The sequence below is a fragment of the Saccoglossus kowalevskii genome, chromosome 16 (genome assembly GCF_978046115.1).
Source record: "Saccoglossus kowalevskii chromosome 16, keSacKowa6.1, whole genome shotgun sequence".
Classification (NCBI taxonomy): Eukaryota; Metazoa; Hemichordata; class Enteropneusta; family Harrimaniidae; genus Saccoglossus; species Saccoglossus kowalevskii.
In genome coordinates, this window is record NC_140656.1 from 13511956 (window position 1) to 13533997 (window position 22042).

The 22042-nt window shown below is 37.9% G+C and overlaps 2 protein-coding genes across 2 annotated transcripts; both read left to right on the plus strand.

Moving 5' to 3' along the window:
- The first annotated feature begins 3434 nt into the window (after positions 1–3434).
- Positions 3435–7366, plus strand: LOC102802922 (stAR-related lipid transfer protein 5-like). Its single transcript, XM_006824280.1, has 5 exons — positions 3435–3524; positions 4303–4352; positions 5539–5687; positions 7000–7087; positions 7228–7366. The coding sequence occupies exons 1-5, from the start codon at positions 3435–3437 to the stop codon at positions 7364–7366; spliced, it is 516 nt and encodes a 171-aa protein (XP_006824343.1).
- Positions 7367–9075: 1709 nt separating this feature from the next.
- On the plus strand, positions 9076–21247 carry LOC102803044 (stAR-related lipid transfer protein 6-like). The gene is made up of 6 exons (XM_006824281.3): positions 9076–9428; positions 10837–10886; positions 19757–19883; positions 20179–20299; positions 20694–20787; positions 20932–21247. The coding sequence occupies exons 1-6, from the start codon at positions 9339–9341 to the stop codon at positions 21068–21070; spliced, it is 621 nt and encodes a 206-aa protein (XP_006824344.3). The 5' UTR covers positions 9076–9338; the 3' UTR covers positions 21071–21247.
- Positions 21248–22042: the final 795 nt, after the last annotated feature.

Here is a 22042-nt window from a genome sequence, read left to right on the forward strand (position 1 = left end):
TTATCAGAAAAGTTTAGACATCTTTCCTGACCATTCATCAAACCTTTTTTCAATATAAATTTACCATTTTCTAAATCACTTTTCCGTTCTTTAACTGTCAGACACATTGTCAATTTCCATTCATCTTTTCTGATTTTCCACAACGTTCATGACGTTTTATAAGTATGATCAGTATTTGTGAAGTTTTTCATGAACTTTTCAGACAGACTACATTTAACATTCTTTTTCAACACAACGTTTTCGCCTTCGTAAGACGTCACGTTTTTGTTCTTCAATCGTCTATAAACATTGAATGTCAACACCATTATTTATGTACTAGCTGTTTGAGATCAGAGTCGCGTGTACTCTCCATATATGCAACTATTTATACAGCAGAGAAAACAAGAACTGACCACAAGAAAATAGACGGGCGTGAATGTCTAGACTTCAGCCACTCAAGCACATACACAACTTATCACTGTGGCAACATTGGTCAATACAAATCACGTGATTGTATCATGGCTTACAAGTTTTTGTTCGATTAACCCATGGAGGTAACCGCATCGATCCAATATAATATAAATAGTACGTATGGTATATCTTTATCTATAGACAGAATGCAGCGATTAGTAAATTACTAAAAACTTAAAAAAACACACCACATTTCAACATTTATTTTTTGGTTGTCATTTCTTACGTCATCAATTACGAAAACACAACACGGGTTGTACTGGATAGTTTGACTATCTCGGGCTATGCACTATGATACCCCGATTGAGCTGATAAAAAATAAGTTCAATAAGTTCATTGCACGAGGTTTATTTACCCACTGCCAGCGCCCATTCTGCATACATGCTCGCATTTGTCCTGCAATATTAGTAGCTAGCACCCGTTACTGACTACAAAGCAATCATCGAAAAACTCTTCGAGTTTGGAAAATCAGCAGACTGGTTTAAAGAAAATGGTATGCACACATTTTAATTGTATAGCACAGATCACATACTACGTGCAGTGACGTTGCTAATCTGTGATTGCTTTCCAAACCGCGTGGGTTTAATGAGTAATCACGGATTTTGTTACCAATCACTTACTGTGGATTTATGTTTAATAAAACAACACAGTAGCAGCTCAGTTGCTAGCGATCGATGAAAAAAAAAATGCTGAGTCGGCTATGAACATACGTCACGTATTTAGAACCAGCCCTGTACCGATTGTATCAATAACAAACCACTCGACTACTGACATATCTATATTGATTGATACTCTTAAGCAATAAACGCGTTTGTACATCAATGCATGTAACGGCGAGTACGTCACAAGCTGATGTATTTAGCTCTGTACGACTTATTCGTACCAGAAGGAGCTATGTAACTATAAAACTATGCCTTGTTCAATTTTCAAATTGTAGAGTTTTGATTTTGAATTAGTGTGAGAAACATCTCGAGAGCGTTTGTGTTTGCGTAGTGTACGATTGTTGTTTTAACAAAAGTCCGGACCCCGCATAAATACAATTCAGTTAAATCGATAAGCGTCTAAATAAATTCACTAGTTTCTATAGTTGATTTCACCAGGTTTGGGTGAATTTTCCACAAGCCCTATCGTGATTTTTGCGTGCGTGAGTTACGCAAAATTTATATAATTCATGTATAATCACGGGCCACTCATTGCATTTCTTATCGTTCACAGTTTGGCTGATCAGAAGAAACGTGTTTCCAGTCTCGGGTCTTGTCACTGAAAAATGTCTCTTTTAAAAAAAAAGTAAAGAGTAATTTTAACTCTCGTGTACGTTTACCATGAGAGAACAAGGTTTGTATGAAAGTGCCTGATTAATTAGTAAAGCTGGATAGTTTCCAATTTGCCAAAGAACAAACTGACCTATTCCTATAACAAACATTATACACCGGCCAAGTGATTGACAGCGCGAGTAGCCACGTTTCATCTGCTAATTTCTTGCATTATTGAGGGACATGCCATGGTCTTATTGGCCATCAATAAAGCTGGCTTTAAAGTTTTGGTGTGTGTTGAGGGGGCAGGTTATTTTATGCAGTTTACACCACGGTTGGTTAGTGTTTGTAATACTACTTTTTGGCCCGTTGCTAATGCTCTAACAGTTGTTTCAGTTCCAAACGGTTCATGTTCAGTAGTTTTCTTGTTCCCAACAATACCCATTTACTAGGAGAGAACTGTATTTCCGAGCCAGAACTGGTCTCACATGAACCGAGCGAGGAGCGCAACGTTAAACACCTTACAATATTTAAGCATCGGCGAGCTGTGTGGTCACTTCATTGAATAATTTGTGCTTGAAAGCAACATATTGTTTACTATGACATGTACATGAATCAGGTACAAATTCTACAGGTCATTGACATACGTTGTGTACTGGTAATGCTTACTGAATACCGAATAATTCAATTTTATCACTTTCCGTGGTGTAAGTGCATTATCTTCCGAGTGGCGTAAATGGCAGTCACTATCACAAAGTATTGCAATTTACATTTTTTTCCAATTTGCATATAATGAATAATCTTACAGCTTTTTAACCTTGTCATACGTATTTCCATCCATTTAACGTACATGCTTAAGAAGCCATACATGTATAGCAACGCAACATAACATAACCGTTCCACAGTACTGATAACCAAAACTTGATTTGAATTCATTTCGCATGTAAGAGTTGAATGCTCCCTCTGTTAGTTAAGAATTGTGTCATTGGTAAAAAATATCCCTCTTGCAATATAAAGTAGACGTGTAGATGATTCATTTATCTTTAGAGAGTAAGAGTGTTTAGATCACATATTATTACGACAGAGGGTCAGGGTATATTGTAGATATATAAGACATTCATAATGCGAGCAAGTATCTCGTTCGAGGTGGAACAAGACATATAGTGACAATGTAAACTCGTTTCATCTTACAGGGACCCAGACACGAATAGTTGACTTCATCCAGAGTGAAATGCACCTGTCTCCAAAAGTGATCGATGCTTTACTTTTTTGATGCAATGTGTGTTTGTTATGCTTTGACATAATTACTTCAGCAGGGATTGCTTCCACTTTTTCAATTCACTTTGTCTCGCACTTTGTCGTAATTAATTAATTACGTTATATAATTTGGTTTTGGAAAATACAGTGATGTAATTCATTTAGTATTTTCAGGAAAGGTCGACACACAACATATCACTGTGACAACAATGTGGGGGGGGGGGGGCAGTTCAACGCAATTCACGTGTCCGCATCATGACATACGGGTCATCTGTCATTTCTTATATCGATTACGCAAACACAACAAAGGTTTGTGCTGAATAGTTTGACTAATTCGGGCGATGAAATGTGACACTTCGGTTGAGCTGATATGAAATAAGTTCATTGTATGCGGTACATTTACACGTTGGTAGCACTCATTCTGCGCAAAGGCTCGCATTCGTCCTGCAATATTAATACCAGTAACTAGCACTCATGACTGACTACAAAGCAATCGCTGATGGAGTCATCGAAAAACTCTTTGAGTTTGAAAAAGCAACAGACTGGACTAAAGCAAAAGAAACGGTGAGCATAGAGTATTCTTATGGTGCAGAGGACATAATTCGTACAGTGACATTTCTACTTCAACTGTTAAGGTCACAATGAACTACTTAAAGTGCATGGTTTTAAAATATAATCACGGCCTTGTTTATGTGCTACAACTCTCAAAGTGAACAAGAGACAGTGTGGGTTTGAAAATACACACCCACAGTGATCAAAATTATGGGTTATATATACATATAAATCACAATTAATGTACAGTTATCTGTAGCCATTACAATGCCGGTTTACACTCTGTGTATGAATACAGGTGTGACCGGTTCACAATAATTGGTTTATAGAAATAAAAGTAGTTCTTGGGCAATAGATCATAATACCACCAGTGGTATAATGTGCTTTGTCGACCAACAATGGGTATACACGAACCCTCTGTAGCACTGAACTCACGTCATCCTCTACCTAGAAACATATTTTGACGTTTATGGTTGTCTGGTCTGTCAACTCGCCAAACAAATATCAATATGTACAATGTTGAAACCTGCAGCAGATAATAACGAATGTAATGCGATGGACATATAAAGTCTATCACTCTCCCCATTACAGGACACGCCAACTTGAAGGGCGGTGTAGTTTCCGTGACCACATGCGTTTGGTATGGGCTGCATGCCGGTATTGCACATCGAAAGTTTACGCACGTGGTTTATTTCTACAAAAAGTGAAAACACAGGGTCGTGACGATGGCCTCTTTAAGGTTTACACAAACACATTACATTTGAAATCAGTATATATTGATATTTTCCAGAGAGAAATAACAACTTTCTACAAACATTCACCCGAACTCGATGGTCGAATGTAAGTACAAACAATACATTAATATTTCTATATCAATGTTATCGAAGATAGTTGAAGTTAATTGAATTTGTTTATTAGATCATATTTCTACAAACCGTGTCATATATACTGCTGTATTTCACTAAATTTATTTCATTTTAAATTTATTTTAACATCATCGCGATTATGTACGGCGTTGGTCTCAAAATACCATATCACAATCTTTCCTAATATTTTAAAGAGCAACATCGTGTTACGAATAATTTCTGCAAAATACTAATGTTGCACTTATTTCATTTGATTTAAAGGAAATCAGCTTATCTGATCGAACTATGAAGAAAATAAGTGTAGTTGTCACTTTCCTAGTATGTACGTTATATAATTTATAGAATGTTGCATTGAATACATGCATGCATTCAGCTGAAATGATTATTGTCAATAATATCTACAAATCTCCCTCTATCCCTGTGAATCATTTGATGTGTGACATTTACATCTCCGGCCACTATTCAGCAATGTAGTTACACGCATTCGAAACTGATTTTATATCAATTGTTCTGTTTCCTGAAAAGGCCTTCAAGGATTCATACTGCCCTAAGTGTTCATACAAAATTTCCTTTTTTATACTTTTTTCGGCTTGTTAGTTGTGTTATGTAACATGTGAATTTGGCATATAACTCCTCTGCATCTGTTCCCTATCAGTATGAACATTTTTGTGATTTATTGCTTAGAATTTCAGGGTCTATTATTATCAATTGTGTGAACTTGTCATTCATTTGGGGAGAGGTGGAATGGTTTCATATCTTGTTTTCTGTATGATGTCTTAAACCCGTTTGTTTGTATAATAATGGCAAATAATTTAGCCATATTGCGTCTATATACATATTAACAAAAAATTAGTATATAAATAACCTGATAACAACGCGTAAGTTTACGCTGCCACTGATAGAAAATCATAATATAATTGCTGGGACGCTGCTTGTGAGAATGTTAAGGTGAAGCAACGATATACATTAAAGAGTTCAGTTGAAGTGCCGCACAACACAATTCTGGTCGTGCAGCGTTATATGTTAAAAACAATTATGTAAACAAATAAAGAACAATACTATTGTTTCACTGATAATTCTCATTATTACAATATTATAGTATCACAAACTGTACTATCTTCGTCTTATTGTTATAACTTACAAATAAATTCTAAATCTAGGTTCAAGATGGAATTTGTGATAGACGCGCCAGCAGAAAAGGTTGTCGACGTCATAATGGACATTGAAAAGCACCAGAAGTGGAATTCTTCAATTGAAACGCTCTCAACCATAGAACAAATCAATGAGGTACTGTTTACTCTTCATAATAGTCAGTCATGGCAAAATAAACCATACCCATCTGTCCACATTGTTATATTATATAGACAATAATAGAATTACTCAATGATCTATTTACTCCGGAGCATGAAATATAATTAACAACGTGATAAATAAAGATTGTTCAGATATATCGTAATGTATGATGATATGTTTTTTTACAATTCATCAATAAAAAGTATGCTATATATACATATGTGCGTGTACAATGCAATTATTACAAAAAAGTGAGAGATGACCTCTTCGACAAACACAACATACTCCAGGACATTACTACGAAAATTAAAATATACAAATGTTAAAAGAGTTAAGTAAATTTATTTACCAGTGCTTTATTATAAGGGAAGACAGTTTAAAAAAAGGATTTTCAACTGTCTCATAACTAAGAAACACTATTTTCTTTTTTACTAAGCATGTTTTTTTTTATAAATTATCTTCTTTTTTTCTACCTGTTTCGTATTTTATTAGTTTTAGTTATATTTGTAATTCTGTTTTGTCATTATTTTCACATATATATTACCTTTATTGTATTTATCAATACCTCATTGTGGTTACGATTTCAATACAGTTATTATTATGAATACCACTGCGATGCATGTCGGGTAATACCCGGTGAATACCGAGCTGTCCATAGACATAATTACGCAATTATCGATAAAGAGATACTAATTATATACGTGTATATTTATTTTAGCACATGAAAGTAATATACAGCGTAACTCCCAGTCACCTAGGTGGTCTCGTATCTCATCGAGACTTTTGTGACTTAATTGGTGTACGTCATTTTCAGTAGAAAGACGTGCATGTGATCTACGGTATGATATATCCTTGCATTGTTATATAACGTACATACGAGTACCATCGAAGAAAGAGTCAGTTATTTACACCTATTGATGGCAAATATTGTTAGCTGATATAAGATCATTTTGTGAGTTGGTTACACTCGCTATTCAATGATGTGACACCCAGTTGTCAGTTTGATATTAATGTATTTAGTTCTATGGCATCTCATAATTTCCAGATCTTCTAGAAAAATAAGTCAATTGTAATCAAATTGCTGCAATTTACATATGTTTTTGTGCATATAATGGATGTTTCCGCGCCGTCTAGCAGCCATAACTACGCCCATGGCAACCTGTTTCGAATAAGATAATTATGTAACCCCTTCACATATATAACTAATGCTTGATATTTCTATTCATTCATTTACTTGCATAGCAACCATACACGCCCATAACAACATCACAATAACATAGCAGTTTCACAGCTCTCATAACCGTATCTTTATTTACGTTTATTGTCAGACGTAAGTGTTGATCACCCAGCATGCCCACCTGTTAAGAAGTATGTCCGTGCTCGAAACTACCCATCTGGTCATTTGCTATATAAAGGGTAGGTGACTCATTATCTGTGATGTTTGAGAGTTTTAGGAGTACAAACGATATATAAACTATAACAGTATGTAGGGATCATACACACAGTGCCGGTAAACAAGTAGGACAGCTACATTGTAACCTCGTTTTATCTTACAGAGACCCTAACAAGACACGACTGGTTAACATCAACCAGAGTGAAATGCACCTGTCTCCAAAAGCACTGGTTGAACGATTGATACCTTTCCTGGTACCAGTTTACTTTAACGATCTTTCCAAGGGCGTTAAAGAGTTATAATTCTTGAAACAGTTAATTTTTAAATAATATGTTTATGCACAATTTGTCTGTGATGACGATATTTCCACGTTTTAAATAACAGGTACGAACTTTATTACATAGGATTGTGCATATTCGCAGCGAAACTTTCTACATGTTATCAACGAGATAATGAGTGACCACACTTTTTTGAATCGTTATAAATAAGCTAATGAAACAAAAAATCAATTTATTACTAATGTGCTTCCTATATGTTACTAAGGTTAATAGTTATACGGAAAATATCTTGTAATATGTTTAGTCTGGTCCTTCTAAACATTCAGCTTTGCGATTACCGTATTCACTCAAACCATGATGGGCCAAACAGAAAAATAAAATCCCAATTGCCGCAATCGTGTGTGATTTATAAAATTATCGAATACGTATGAAACAATAAAGAATGTTGTTTAGCAGGTGCTTTATCACGTGATTTGTCATTGAAAAAAGATAACCAATCAGAAAAGATTTAAAGCTGTATTTAAAACCATTTCCACGTTGCTGACTGTCCTAACGACTTTATTGATTTTACAGGCAAGTGTCACTTCGTTCGAAGTAATTTTATGACTTTCTTGACAGCTTATCCGACTTTGCAGACAATGTTTCCAACTTCCTAAAATAATTTTCTCTGAATGTTTGTCCGTTGAAACTGTATGTTTACACTATCATTTAGGGATAGTTAAACCAATATGGTACAGTGTTAACCATATTCAATTATCAATGGGCTTAATTTTTGTTGATGCAATGAGTGTTTAACATGCTTTGACCTAGTTGTTATTTGGAAGTCAACGCTGATGACTGTCTTCCTGGCTTTGAATACGACTTTATCGTAGTTCCTAGTATTTCTCGAACAAGCCTTATCAATTAACTTATGTGAACAAGATTTACATAATTATTACTCATTGGTATATTATATACGAAAAGAATTTTCTCCGAATGTTTGTCGAAAGTTTGAAATTATATAATTTGCATATTAATATTTTACTTGTTTCACAAGTATCGCTCAACAGATTGTAATTCACCATGGTACATGGGTGCTCTTGGAAATTGTGCAGTCTTAAGGGTGAAACCATGTATGGAAATGAACTAATTTGCATATTTATTAGCCACTATTTTGCTTTTCATCAGATATAATCAAACTTGGTACTTCTGGTGTGAGCCAAATAGATGTTCCGTTCAGGGTTTATTTTTGTGCTTACCAATTACCTAATTTGTATAAACTAACAAATTATAGCTTTTCGACAGAAACTTGAGTACCACTCGTCAGATTTTAATAAAACTACGCATTTGGGTAATCCTCAGATCTGATTTCCCCGGGGTAGAAATTCACGTATATTAATTACCAATAATATGCATACCTATAATGCACATCTGACAATGTGGTTATAAAAAATGTATCAGATGACTATATATGGGGTCTCAATAATATGCATATTTGTAATATGTTAATTAGCTAGGGACATGCAACTGTTGCTCTAATTTTGTTGTCTAACTGCGAGAAAATGGACGGTCATGGCAAATTCAAGAAAGAAATGTATACAGCACTTTTAATTCGCTTCTTAATAATATACACAACGGTGTTTTTCTTTTAGAATTAAAAGGAAGAGACGAACCACACATGTTAAGTACGCTTGATAACAGTGTGTCTTCGTATTTATGCCTTGAGCCACTCAAACACCCCCACAACACAACACCACGGCACCAATGGGGGACACAGTTCAACGCAATTCACGTGATTGTATCCTGACATACGGGTCATCTGTCATTTCTTATATCGATTACGCAAATACAACAAGGGTTTGTGCTGAATAGTTTGACTAACTCGGGCAATGAAATATGATACTTCGATTGAGCTGATATGAGTTCATTGTATGCGGTACATTTACACGTTGGCAGCAATCATACTGCACAAAGGCTCGTATTCGTCCTGCAATATTAATACCAGTAGCTAGCACCCATGACTGACTACAAAGCAATCGCTGATGGAGTCATCGAAAAACTCTTTGAGTTTGAAAAAGCAACAGACTGGACTAAAGCAAAAGAAACGGTGAGCATAGAGTATTCGTATAGTGCAGAGGACATAATCCACACAGTAACATTTCTACGGCATAATTATTGTGAACTGAGGTCGCAATGGACTTCAGTGAATGGTTTTAATGTAGAATCACGGACTTGGTTAACAAACAATTACCTTGGAGTTATTATACTGATTTGACTATGTTGCGTAATGTACTTATTAGCTAATTAATTTTGATTTTTACCCCTTTTTGTGAGTCTTGTCAGTCATTTGTCAGTAGTTCTTGTCTTGTCTTCTAGAACATTTTAAAATACTTGTTGGGTATGTTATTTCTACATTGCTAGCAATCGATGGGATAAATGTTGAGTCATCTATAAAACATATATCATGCGTCCAGGACGGTCATACATCATGTATCTATATAACTATCTGACGCATTCCAATCAAATACTGACATATCTATAAAAATGATTAATGTCATGTTTAATATTAATAAGATAAAGGCGTCTGGTATGAATGTATTTAATAGGTAATACATCACAAAGTGGTCGAATTAGCTTTATACGAGTTATTGGTACCAGTGGTGAATATGGAAATTAATCAACATCACAATAGTGTACACTGTCAACGTAGTATTTGGATCTATGATTTAATCAATTTTTCATTTCGGCTGGAATAATTCATTGCGACACAATCGTGATACATCGTATATATAATGTACATGCCTGGTATATTGATATATAGATCTGATATGACGACTCAAATTAAATAACCAATGTTACATAATTGAATGTATCTGCCTTGTTTATACGCTACAACAGTTTTAATTTTGAATTAGAAAGATCGTGAGAGAGTGTGGGTTTGATAATACACACCTACAGTGTCCAACACTATTAGTTTTATATCTATATGATATACACATATACATCACAATTTATGTACAGTTATCTGTAGCTAATACAATGCCGGTTCACACTCTGTGTATGAATACAGGTGTGACAGGCTCACAATTAGCATAAATACACGCCACGATACCACAAGTAATATAATGTGCCTTATTATCTAACAATGGGTATACACGAATCCTTTGTAGCACTGACCTCTCGTCACCCTCTGCCGAGAAGCAGATTTCAACGTTTACTGTATACGGTTGTCTGACCTGTCAACTCACCAAGCAAACAACACAATGTACAAGGTTTAACTCTGTAGCAGTCAGTGGAGCGTGTAATGCAATGTACATATATAGAATTTCCCTCTCTCCGTCACCGAACATTATTCATGCTAACTTGAAGGGTGGAGTCGTTGTGACCACACGCGTTTAGTATGGGATACGTGTTGCACACCGCCTCGTTCAGGATTTACACGAAAACAATACAGTGGTGGCGCAACACTACGGTAGTATGTTAATACTTAATCAGTATATATTTATATTTTTCAGAAAGAAATAAAGACTTTCTACAAACATTCACCCGAACTCGATGGTAGAATGTAAGTATAAATAATAAATTAATATTTCCATATCAATGTTATCGAAGATAGTAAAGTATATTAAAGTTAATTTAATTAGTTTGTAGATCATAAGTTTACAAACGCCGCTATATTTCACTAAATTTAGGTTCATTTTCTATTAGCATGCTGTGATTATTTTTGCTCCGTAATATTTGACGGAGCATACAATGCAATGAGTTACGAATATTTGCTGCAAAATACTGATTTGGCACTTATTTCATTTAACGGAAATCAGCTAAACTGATCAGCTGAAGTGTAATTGTCACTTTCCTATTGTGAACGTTATATCATAACGTTTTGATCATGTTGAAGTAGGCACTTCATACAATATCGGCTGAATACATGCATTCGGATAAATTTCTGATAATATCACCAAATAACTCTCTGATATTGTGAATTGTGTGATTTGCGACATTTACATCTACGCCCAATGTTTTTTTAAATAGTCCCATCATAAATTCAATAAAAATCGAGATACGCCCATTAATCAGCAATGAAGTAACGCTCATTCAAAATCATAGGTCAATCTAATGCCTTCTCGGATTCATACTGCCCTCAGTGTTCATAACAAAGTTTGTTTTTTGCCGCGAGTGTACATTATTGAAAATGAGATCTGTTTAGTTTATCGGTGTCATATTATGGGTGGCACTGGAATTACAGGTGCCCACATAGCTGAGGTGGAAGCTGTATTATGCATTGTTATGCTAATGAGTAGGGCTTTGTTTTAGCCAGTACAGTGTAGTGCTGTTAGAAGCACACTTCGTTTTGGACTGTGAAGGAGCAACAAGTCAGGTTACTCTGCTCAGTGGGTTAGAAGAAATTCCGCACCATAGCTTTTCTAGGCAGTCGATGTATCCATATATTGGTGTATTGCGCTCTAGTGCTCTCTGAGCCAGTTTTCTGCTATTTGAGTGGAAGTAAGTTCGGTACTTCCAAAAGCAGTATTGTCAATTTGACACAGGCAGCGTGGCTGAGTACTGGGTGTGACCGGCGTGGTGGTGTGGTGTTGCTGGGGATAACTCGAGGCGGGGTTCAGTGGGACCGGCCTCTAGACCCTCCGTTGCTGAGCGTGAAGTGTGTGAAAGAATTCTCCTGTAAGCAATTAATTTCATATTGTGCATATATTTTGTGTAAATTTAGTTGCACGTAAAAGATTGTCAAATGCGATTCTTTTCGCGGCCAGTTGTCGAGTGTGAACAAGTGTATTGCTGTGCTACTTGTATGGTAACCATATAATTTTGTACATATTAAGACTGAGAGGCAGCATTTCATAAGTTATATTTCGTAATCTGTTAAACAAGACGATTGTAATACTATGTAGTTTCTAGTTTTATTATTGTACTTGTGACAAGGTAATTATATTTTCAAATGAGGACTGTCGGCGTTTGTATAGTCGCCAAACTGTCATCTCTAGTCACTTTTGTTGATTTCCTTATCCAGCCATTAGATTAAAGACTTCCAACTAACCAGCCAGTGACTTAAAGTCCGGTATTGTTGACTCCCTGGATGTAAGAAGACTACAGTTCCCAGACTACCCTGTACGGAACTCGTCATATGCTCTGGATCGTCGAGTCTACGTCAATCTGTATAGGAGTTTGATCTGCATTGAAACTGTTTCGCCGTGAATGTGATACATAGCTAAGTGACATATCTGCATTGCGTTAACAGTAACCACTAGTCATAGAGAGTGAACATTGTACTGTTGTACTTGTTACCAGAACTGATATTATATAAATTAATTGTACTGCTATATTCGTTACCAAAGGTTATATTTAGTAGTGTTGGGGCTTTAACTTGTGCGCATAAGTATAGATTTAAGACGTGTTATGATATCGATATTCTGTTGATTAAATTGATTTATTTGTTAATTTAATACGCACTAGGACTTGTGTAGTTTCTCCTCATACCCGACCACGGATCTCTTGCCTCTTAGGCCGACAACGGTTTGCTATTTGGTATTTAGGGTGGCTGATTCCCAGCACCTGACATTATGGGGGCTCGTCCGGGAGTCACGCGTTGTCTGAAATTTATTTATAGAGACCGTGCTTGGGGAGGTAGAGATTCTGCATATGGTGCCTGCAATTGAGAGTTTGGAGACTGTGCTATTGCAACATATGCGCCTGTTTGTTTCCTGCTTCATTGCATGCGCTGCGTCGGCGTTATCTTGTGTTTTGCCATATAGTACTGTGGCGTGGGTACAATGCTGCTTGGGCAGTTAATTGAGCGGTATGCAAACTGCGCTGCACCAAAGTATGGAGGCAGAAAGACTGTCTAGGCTAGGGAAGGAATTTGGACTGGAAGGGGGTGCCTTGAAAGATTTTGTTAGAGAAGAGCAGGCAAAAGAGAGGGACAACAGGGCTAGTGAGAGAGAGGAGCATAGGCGACGGGAGGCGCATGAAAAAGAACTTTTGCAGATGCAGATTCATTTGCAAGAACTGAAATTAAAAGGGGAAGCTGCAGAACAGCCTGCGGCCCATTTCGATTTTGCTAAGGCACGTGCTCCTAGATTACAAGACTTCCGAGAAGACGTCGATGACATGGACGCCTACCTTCAAAGGTTTGAACGCTATGCCACTGCCCAGAAGTGGGAAAGAGGTGATTGGGCTGTGAACCTCAGTGCTTTGTTACAAGGTAAGGGGGTATCTACATATAATCGAATGCCAGCTGCAACAGCTAATGATTATGATGCATTGAAACCAGAACTATTGAAGGCATACCAGCTGACTGAAGAGAGTTTCCATGATAAGTTCCGTTCATCAAAGCCAGAGTGTGATGAAAGCGCTCAGCAGTTTATGGTCCGTATTGGCGATTACTTGGAAAGATGGGTAGAACTATCCAGCACACCAAAGACCTATGAAGGGCTTGCAGATTTACTGCTCAGAGAACAATTTGTTTGTGGATGTTCCAAAGACCTAGCTTTGTTTATAAGAGAGCGTTGGCCAAAGGACGCCAAAGAAATGGTTTCTTCAGCCTCAAAATATTTGGATGCACGAGGAAATTGGGGATTGCAAGGGAATGCTAAACCTAACCAACGGGGTCAGCAGCGAACAGTAAACTTAAAGCCTGGTAACTCATCGAGCCAATGTGGTAAGTCGACTAGCCAAACCAGTCAATTTAGAGGAAAGTGCTTTATATGTGGTAAAGTGGGTCATGTGGCCAAAGATTGTAGAAACAGACCCAAGGCCCATAAGACGGCAGCCTTGCTAACTGGAGATGGTGGACAAGTTTGTGCTCACTGCAGCAGCTGCCAACAGTCTATAAGAGGTGATACAGGTAATGCATGTATGGTGGTGACAGTGGAGCCAGGTGAAACTAATGCCACACAAAGTAAAGAGTATCTTCTGTCATGCGGGCACAAGCTTCCAGTGATGAGTGCTGCATGCAGTGCACATGGTGTGAAAAGAATGCCAGTAACCAAGGGAACAGTCAATGGGAAACTGGTTAGTGTCTTGCGGGACAGTGGTTGCAGTAGTGTGGTGGTCCGAAAAAGTCTAGTGTCAAGTAGACAGCTGACCGGTGAATACAAGACGTGTGTCCTGATTGATGGAACCATTCGAAAAGTGCCAGTGGCCACAATAAAAGTGAATACTCCTTATTTTATTGGTGATGTAACTGCATTGTGCATGATGAATCCTGTGTATGACCTGATACTGGGGAATATTGAGGGTGTGTCTGAGGCATCCCACCCGGATACATCATGGAAAGAACCAGTAGTGACAGGCAGATTCTGTACGATGGGTAGTCAAGAACAACCGGGGTTGGCAAATGCTGTGGAGACCAGAGCTCAGAAACTAGCCAATCTAAAGCCAATCAAAGAACTGAAAGTGCCCAAAGCTGTCGGTGAGGTGGTATCTGCAGAAAAACTTCAACAAGCTCAAGAAGAAGATCGGCAATTCAACAAACTACGCGAGAAAGCCCTTTCCGGTGAAGTGAAAATGACGAAAAATGGTGGAAGATCAAAGTTCATCATGAAAGATGGAATCTTGTATAGAGAGTTCAACTCTCCAAAGGTGCAATTTGGAGACAAGTTATCACAGGTAGTAGTGCCAGAGATATATCGCAATCAGGTGATGAGGCTAGCCCATGAATCTGTACTTGGAGGCCACCAAGGAGCCAAGAAAACCACAGATAAGATTCTCAGTAACTTCTTCTGGCCTGGGCTGGCAGCAGACGTTTCCAGATACTGTCGGTCTTGTGATTCATGCCAACGAACTCTGCCAAAGGGGCGCGTAAGCAAGGTACCACTTGGGAGTATGCCATTGATCGATGTTCCATTTCAGCGTATTGCAGTTGATCTAGTTGGCCCTATCCATCCATGCACTCAGCGCAAAAACAGGTATATACTCACTATTGTTGACTATGCAACACGCTATCCGGAAGCTGTTGCATTATCCAACATTGATACAAAGACTGTTGCTGAGGCCCTCCTGGACGTCTACTCAAGAGTGGGGTGCCCACGTGAAATCCTAACAGACCAAGGGACTCAATTTACTTCAGAAGTGATGCATGAAGTCAGTAGATTGTTGTCCATAAAACAGATGACTACCACGCCATACCATCCAGCGTGCAATGGTTTAGTTGAACGGTTCAATGGAACCCTGAAGCTCATGATTCGAAAGATGTGTGAGGAACGTCCAATGGATTGGGATCGTTATTTGAATGCCTTATTATTTGCATATAGAGAGACTCCACAATCTAGCACTGGTTTTGCACCTTTTCAATTACTTTATGGGAGGAATGTGCGGGGACCAATGGCCATCCTAAGAGAATTGTGGACAAGCAAGATCGCAGAATCAGAAACCAAGACTACCTATCAATATGTCCTTGATCTTCAAGAGAAGTTGGAGAAGACGTGCGAGTTGGCAAGAAAAGAATTGAGCAAGTCACAAGGCAAATACAAGTTCTACTATGACAAAAAGACCAAATGCAGAAAGTTCAACAAAGGTGATGAAGTGTTACTGCTCCTTCCCACTGACCATAACAAACTGCTTATGCACTGGAAGGGCCCATTCCGAGTGGTAGAGAAAGTAGGCAATATGGATTACAAGATTGATTTTGGTCACCGGGTGAAAACATTCCATGCTAACTTGTTGAAAGGGTACTACCGAAGGCACAAGCAAACAGAGGAAGTAGCAAATGGACTCCTTGAGGTGGTATGTGTATCGGTCATAGATGAATACAACTATGAATCATCTGAAATACCAGAAGGCACAGGAATGAAAGGGGACGACTTGCTGCGCACCCCAGCATTTCAGCAGAAAGAATATGCGTCAGATGTACATATATGTGACAACTTGTCAGACATACAGGTGAGAGAGGTGAAAAGAGTGCTGAACAATTATAAAGATGTACTGACTGATGTCCCAGGAAGCACCACTCTCGGCTTTCATGATATCAAGCTGAATGATCAGACACCAGTACGTAGCAGACCTTATCCCATTCCCCATGCACTCCGCGAAGCAGTGAAAGATGAGGTGAAGTCCATGATTGAGATGGGAGTAGCTGAACCTTCTGAAAGTCCATATGCTGCACCATTGGTAATGGTCAAGAAACGTGATGGGTCAAATCGCTGTTGTGTTGACATGAGGAAACTCAATCGTATAACCATTTTTGATGCAGAGCCAACACCTGATCCGAATGAGTTGTTTGCCAAACTGTCTGGTGATCATTTTTTTACCAAGATTGATCTCAGCAAAGGGTATTGGCAAGTACCGTTAACAGAAAGTGCAAAGCCATTAACGGCCTTCATTACACATGACGGCTTGTACCAGTTTGTTAAAATGCCGTTCGGGCTCGTAAATAGTGCCGCAACGTTCAGCAGAATTATGCGGAAGCTGTTGAGGGACGTAAAGAATGTTGACAACTATATTGATGATATACTTATCCATACTGCATCATGGGAAGAACACATCAAGACACTTGGAAAATTGATGAGTAGACTGCGAAAGGCAAAGTTGACAGCAAGACCAACCAAGTGCTACATGGGTTACGAACGGATCGATTTCCTAGGTCATGTGGTTGGCCACGGCGTGCTGCAGCCTGATCCTGGAAAACTCCAGTCTATACAGGAGGCGCCCCGGCCAAGAACAAAGACAGAACTACGTTCCTTTTTAGGCCTTGCCAACTATTACAGATCTTTTATTCCAAATTATGCAGCGTTGGCAGTCCCTCTTACCGATAAAACCAAGAAAGGTTGTCCTACTAAAATAGAATGGGGAGAAAGCCAAGAACGTGCTTTCCATACGCTTAAGTCAAAACTGGCACAGGAACCTATCCTTCACCTTCCTGATACTAGCAAACCATTTATCCTACGTACGGATGCTTCTGAACGAGGAATTGGAGCAGTGTTAATGCAGGAGTTTGACAAAGTAAAGTTCCCTGTGGCCTATGCTAGCAAAAAGTTGTTGCCAGCACAGACAAGGTACTCAGTGATGGAGAAGGAGAGCTATGCAGTTGTATGGGCTGTTCAAAAATTTGAGCCGTATCTATATGGACGGGAATTCCAATTGGAGACAGATCATCAGCCGTTACTATGTATGCAGCGTTCAGCAGTAGCCAATGGTCGCATAATGCGTTGGGCATTGGCCCTGCAACCTTATCGCTACACAATGGTCGCGATTAAAGGAAAGGACAATATTGGCGCTGATTTCATGAGTAGATCTGTAACAGAATGATATCCGATTTATGAATAAATGTGGGACATTTATCTTAAGAAGGGGGTAAATGTCATATTATGGGTGGCACTGGAATTACAGGTGCCCACATAGCTGAGGTGGAAGCTGTATTATGCATTGTTATGCTAATGAGTAGGGCTTTGTTTTAGCCAGTACAGTGTAGTGCTGTTAGAAGCACACTTCGTTTTGGACTGTGAAGGAGCAACAAGTCAGGTTACTCTGCTCAGTGGGTTAGAAGAAATTCCGCACCATAGCTTTTCTAGGCAGTCGATGTATCCATATATTGGTGTATTGCGCTCTAGTGCTCTCTGAGCCAGTTTTCTGCTATTTGAGTGGAAGTAAGTTCGGTACTTCCAAAAGCAGTATTGTCAATTTGACACAGGCAGCGTGGCTGAGTACTGGGTGTGACCGGCGTGGTGGTGTGGTGTTGCTGGGGATAACTCGAGGCGGGGTTCAGTGGGACCGGCCTCTAGACCCTCCGTTGCTGAGCGTGAAGTGTGTGAAAGAATTCTCCTGTAAGCAATTAATTTCATATTGTGCATATATTTTGTGTAAATTTAGTTGCACGTAAAAGATTGTCAAATGCGATTCTTTTCGCGGCCAGTTGTCGAGTGTGAACAAGTGTATTGCTGTGCTACTTGTATGGTAACCATATAATTTTGTACATATTAAGACTGAGAGGCAGCATTTCATAAGTTATATTTCGTAATCTGTTAAACAAGACGATTGTAATACTATGTAGTTTCTAGTTTTATTATTGTACTTGTGACAAGGTAATTATATTTTCAAATGAGGACTGTCGGCGTTTGTATAGTCGCCAAACTGTCATCTCTAGTCACTTTTGTTGATTTCCTTATCCAGCCATTAGATTAAAGACTTCCAACTAACCAGCCAGTGACTTAAAGTCCGGTATTGTTGACTCCCTGGATGTAAGAAGACTACAGTTCCCAGACTACCCTGTACGGAACTCGTCATATGCTCTGGATCGTCGAGTCTACGTCAATCTGTATAGGAGTTTGATCTGCATTGAAACTGTTTCGCCGTGAATGTGATACATAGCTAAGTGACATATCTGCATTGCGTTAACAGTAACCACTAGTCATAGAGAGTGAACATTGTACTGTTGTACTTGTTACCAGAACTGATATTATATAAATTAATTGTACTGCTATATTCGTTACCAAAGGTTATATTTAGTAGTGTTGGGGCTTTAACTTGTGCGCATAAGTATAGATTTAAGACGTGTTATGATATCGATATTCTGTTGATTAAATTGATTTATTTGTTAATTTAATACGCACTAGGACTTGTGTAGTTTCTCCTCATACCCGACCACGGATCTCTTGCCTCTTAGGCCGACAACGGTTTGCTATTTGGTATTTAGGGTGGCTGATTCCCAGCACCTGACAATCGGCTTGTTGTGTTTTGCAATTCATGTGCATCTGTTGTCTATCAGCCTGGATATTTTTATCATTTATTGCTGTGAATTTCTGGGCCTATTATTATTATCAATTGTGTGAACTTCTCAATGACCCTGGGAGAGATGAAATAGTTTCGGGAAGCACAGCTGTCGACAAAGGTCAACATGGTTTTGCTTGACAACCCAATAATAATCTGATAAAAGTGGAAATTTATTGCCAAAGTTTGAAATGGACATTTGTTATGGATAAATACATTTTGGATATGTTGCTACAAGTATCTCAACCAAAAACATTTCTTGGCATAAACCCGTTCGTTTGGTGATAGGTTATACAATATAGCCACAGAATGTCAAAGTGAAGCAAAGATATATATTAAAAAGTTTAGTTCAAGTGGCGTACAACATAGTTGTGGTCGTCCAGTGTTTAACAGGGTACAAGTAAGAGAACACGATGTACGTGTCGATTCCATTCAGGTGATTTATTTCAAACTTGTTGAACCAAATAATTTCAATGTGACGTCATGGGTATGTCGATCACATGTAATAGAGGTCCTATTCAATTGTTATTGCTTTAATATAAAATGACAACTTGAATAATTATAGCCACGATTTTTGGAACTGCATGACCCCCAGGAAAATAATCTAAATATCAAAACCTTATTACAGAAACAATTACAATTGTTACATTACAGTATCACAAACTGTACTATCTTCGTCGTATTGTATTATGCAATAACAATCATTTATAAATCTAGGTTCAAGGTAGAATTTGTGATAGACGCGCCAGTTGAGAAGGTTGTCGCCGTCATAATGGACATAGAAAACCACCATAAGTGGAATTCTTCAATTGAGTCGATCTCAGTCATAGAACAAATCAATGAGGTACTGTTTACTCTTCATAATAGTCAGTCATGCCAAAATAAACCATACCCATCTGTCCACATTGTTATATTATATAGACAATAAGAGAATTACTCAATGATCTATTTACTCTGGAGCAATTAATATAACTAACAACGTGATAATTATATATGAATACAACTGTGAGGCATGTCGGGTAATGAATACCGAGCTGTCCATTGCTATAAGGCAGAAAACACATCCCGCTGACAAATTACGCAATTATCGATAAAGAGAGTATCAAGATACTGATTATATATGTGTATATTTATTTTAGGACATGAAGGTAATATACAGCGTAACTCCCAGTCACCTAGGGGGTCTCGTATCTCATCGAGATTTTTGTGACTTAGTTGGTGTACGTCATTTTCAGGAGAAAGACGTGCATGTGATCTACGGTATGTTACTGTATGCTTGATGTGCCTAGTTGCCTGACTGTTATTTATGAATATGTATTTAATTCTATTACATCTCAAAAGTTGTAAATTCCAGATCTTCGAGAAAAATAAAGCTTAAAGTCTCCTGGATTCTTAGAGTAGTGTCATTTGTAATCACTATCACAAATTGTTGTAAGTTGCCTGTATTTTTTGTCATATATGCCGTCTTGCAACCATAACTACGGCCATGACAACCAGTTTGAAACCAGATATTTCCTTAACTTCTTCCTAACGTCATGCTTTGCAATGCCATTATTTTACTTGCATAGCAACTATGCGCGCAAATAACAACTGCACAATAACATAGCAATTCCACAGCACTGTTGATCTTAACATTATTTACGTTCATTGTCAGACGTAAGTGTTGATCACCCAGAATGCCCACCTGTTAAGAAGTATGTCCGTGCTCGAAACTACCCATCTGGTCATTTGCTATATAAAGTGGACGGGTAGGTGATTCATTTATCTGTTATGTGTGAGAGTGTTTGGCACACAAACGATATATTTACTATTACGGTATATATGGATCGTACATACTACAGTGCCGGTACATGACAGGGAAAGTTGCAATTTAAACTCGTTTTATCTTACAGAGACCCTAACAAGACACGGATAGTTGACTTCATCCAGAGTGAGATGCACCTGTCTCCAAAAGCACTGATTGACAGATTAATACCGTTCCTGATACCAGCTTACCTAAAGGATCTTTCCAACGGTGTTAAAGAGTTATAAAACTTGAAGCAGTTAATTTAAAATAATACTTTCATGCCAAATTGATGACGATATTTCCACATTTTAAGTGTGAGGAGCAAACTTTGAACAATTCCTAACGAGACAATGAATAACTATACTTATTTGAATGGTTAAACTTCAATTAATACAAATAAATAAATACACATAATAATATTACTTTATTCGCCATGATCTTATTAATCATAGTGTGTTAGCAAGATGGGTAAAGAGGGAATCAAAAACTGGCTTGTAACTTGTCTTGTTCGGTCTCTGTAAACATTATACGTTTACAAAGCAAACATTCCGATCTAAATTTGAATAATAATAACCATAAGAAATAAGTTTAGTGGTTGATCGTTGCTTGTAATGTGATCTGTTATTGAGTGTGGTTTAAAGGTTTATACTACTTTTCCAGTAAATTAAATCCATGCCCTAAAATTCGACCAGTTAAATTAGCCTTCGCCAAGAATGTGAAGAGAATTTACGCAATTATGAATGTATATGTATTGCAAAGAAAAAGGCCATTGGCCCAAAGAGCAAATACAGTTTCACTTAACAATTGTAACAATAGAGAAAACAAAAATCATTCAAGTTCTGCTTTTCATGGCAAAATAAATATAACTCGATAACTGGTTTAAAATTACATCGTTTCTTGAACTCATGGGCAAGATAAATTTGTTGTAAGTGGGGTTGGTGCAAAACCATACAGGCAACAAATCTACTCTAATACGTTGATAACGATGGCAAATAGCTATAAAATGATATTCGTCTTCAACATAAAGTTGATTTCGTTCAACATAGTATTCACACAATCTATTATCGAGGGGGAAATTTTCATGTCTTTTCAATACGCAAATTGTGAGAAGAACAACGTAACCTTGACAATGCACTTCTGAATTTGAAAACATGGATGCAAGACAAATAATTTTCTTGCTCAAGTGACGACTTAAAATCGAGATAGGAACGGAGTTT

Excerpts from the sequence above, each read along its gene's own strand:
- LOC102803044 (XM_006824281.3), top strand. The coding sequence starts at position 9,339 with ATGACTGACTACAAAGCAATCGCTGATGGAGTCATCGAAAAACTCTTT. Across the intron at positions 9,429-10,836 it reads GGACTAAAGCAAAAGAAACG|AAAGAAATAAAGACTTTCTA; the intron begins GTGAGCATAGAG and ends TATATTTTTCAG. Across the intron at positions 20,788-20,931 it reads TTGCTATATAAAGTGGACGG|AGACCCTAACAAGACACGGA; the intron begins GTAGGTGATTCA and ends TTTATCTTACAG.
- LOC102802922 (XM_006824280.1), top strand. The coding sequence starts at position 3,435 with ATGACTGACTACAAAGCAATCGCTGATGGAGTCATCGAAAAACTCTTT. Across the intron at positions 5,688-6,999 it reads ACTGTTTACTCTTCATAATA|ACGTAAGTGTTGATCACCCA; the intron begins GTCAGTCATGGC and ends GTTTATTGTCAG. Across the intron at positions 7,088-7,227 it reads GGTCATTTGCTATATAAAGG|AGACCCTAACAAGACACGAC; the intron begins GTAGGTGACTCA and ends TTTATCTTACAG.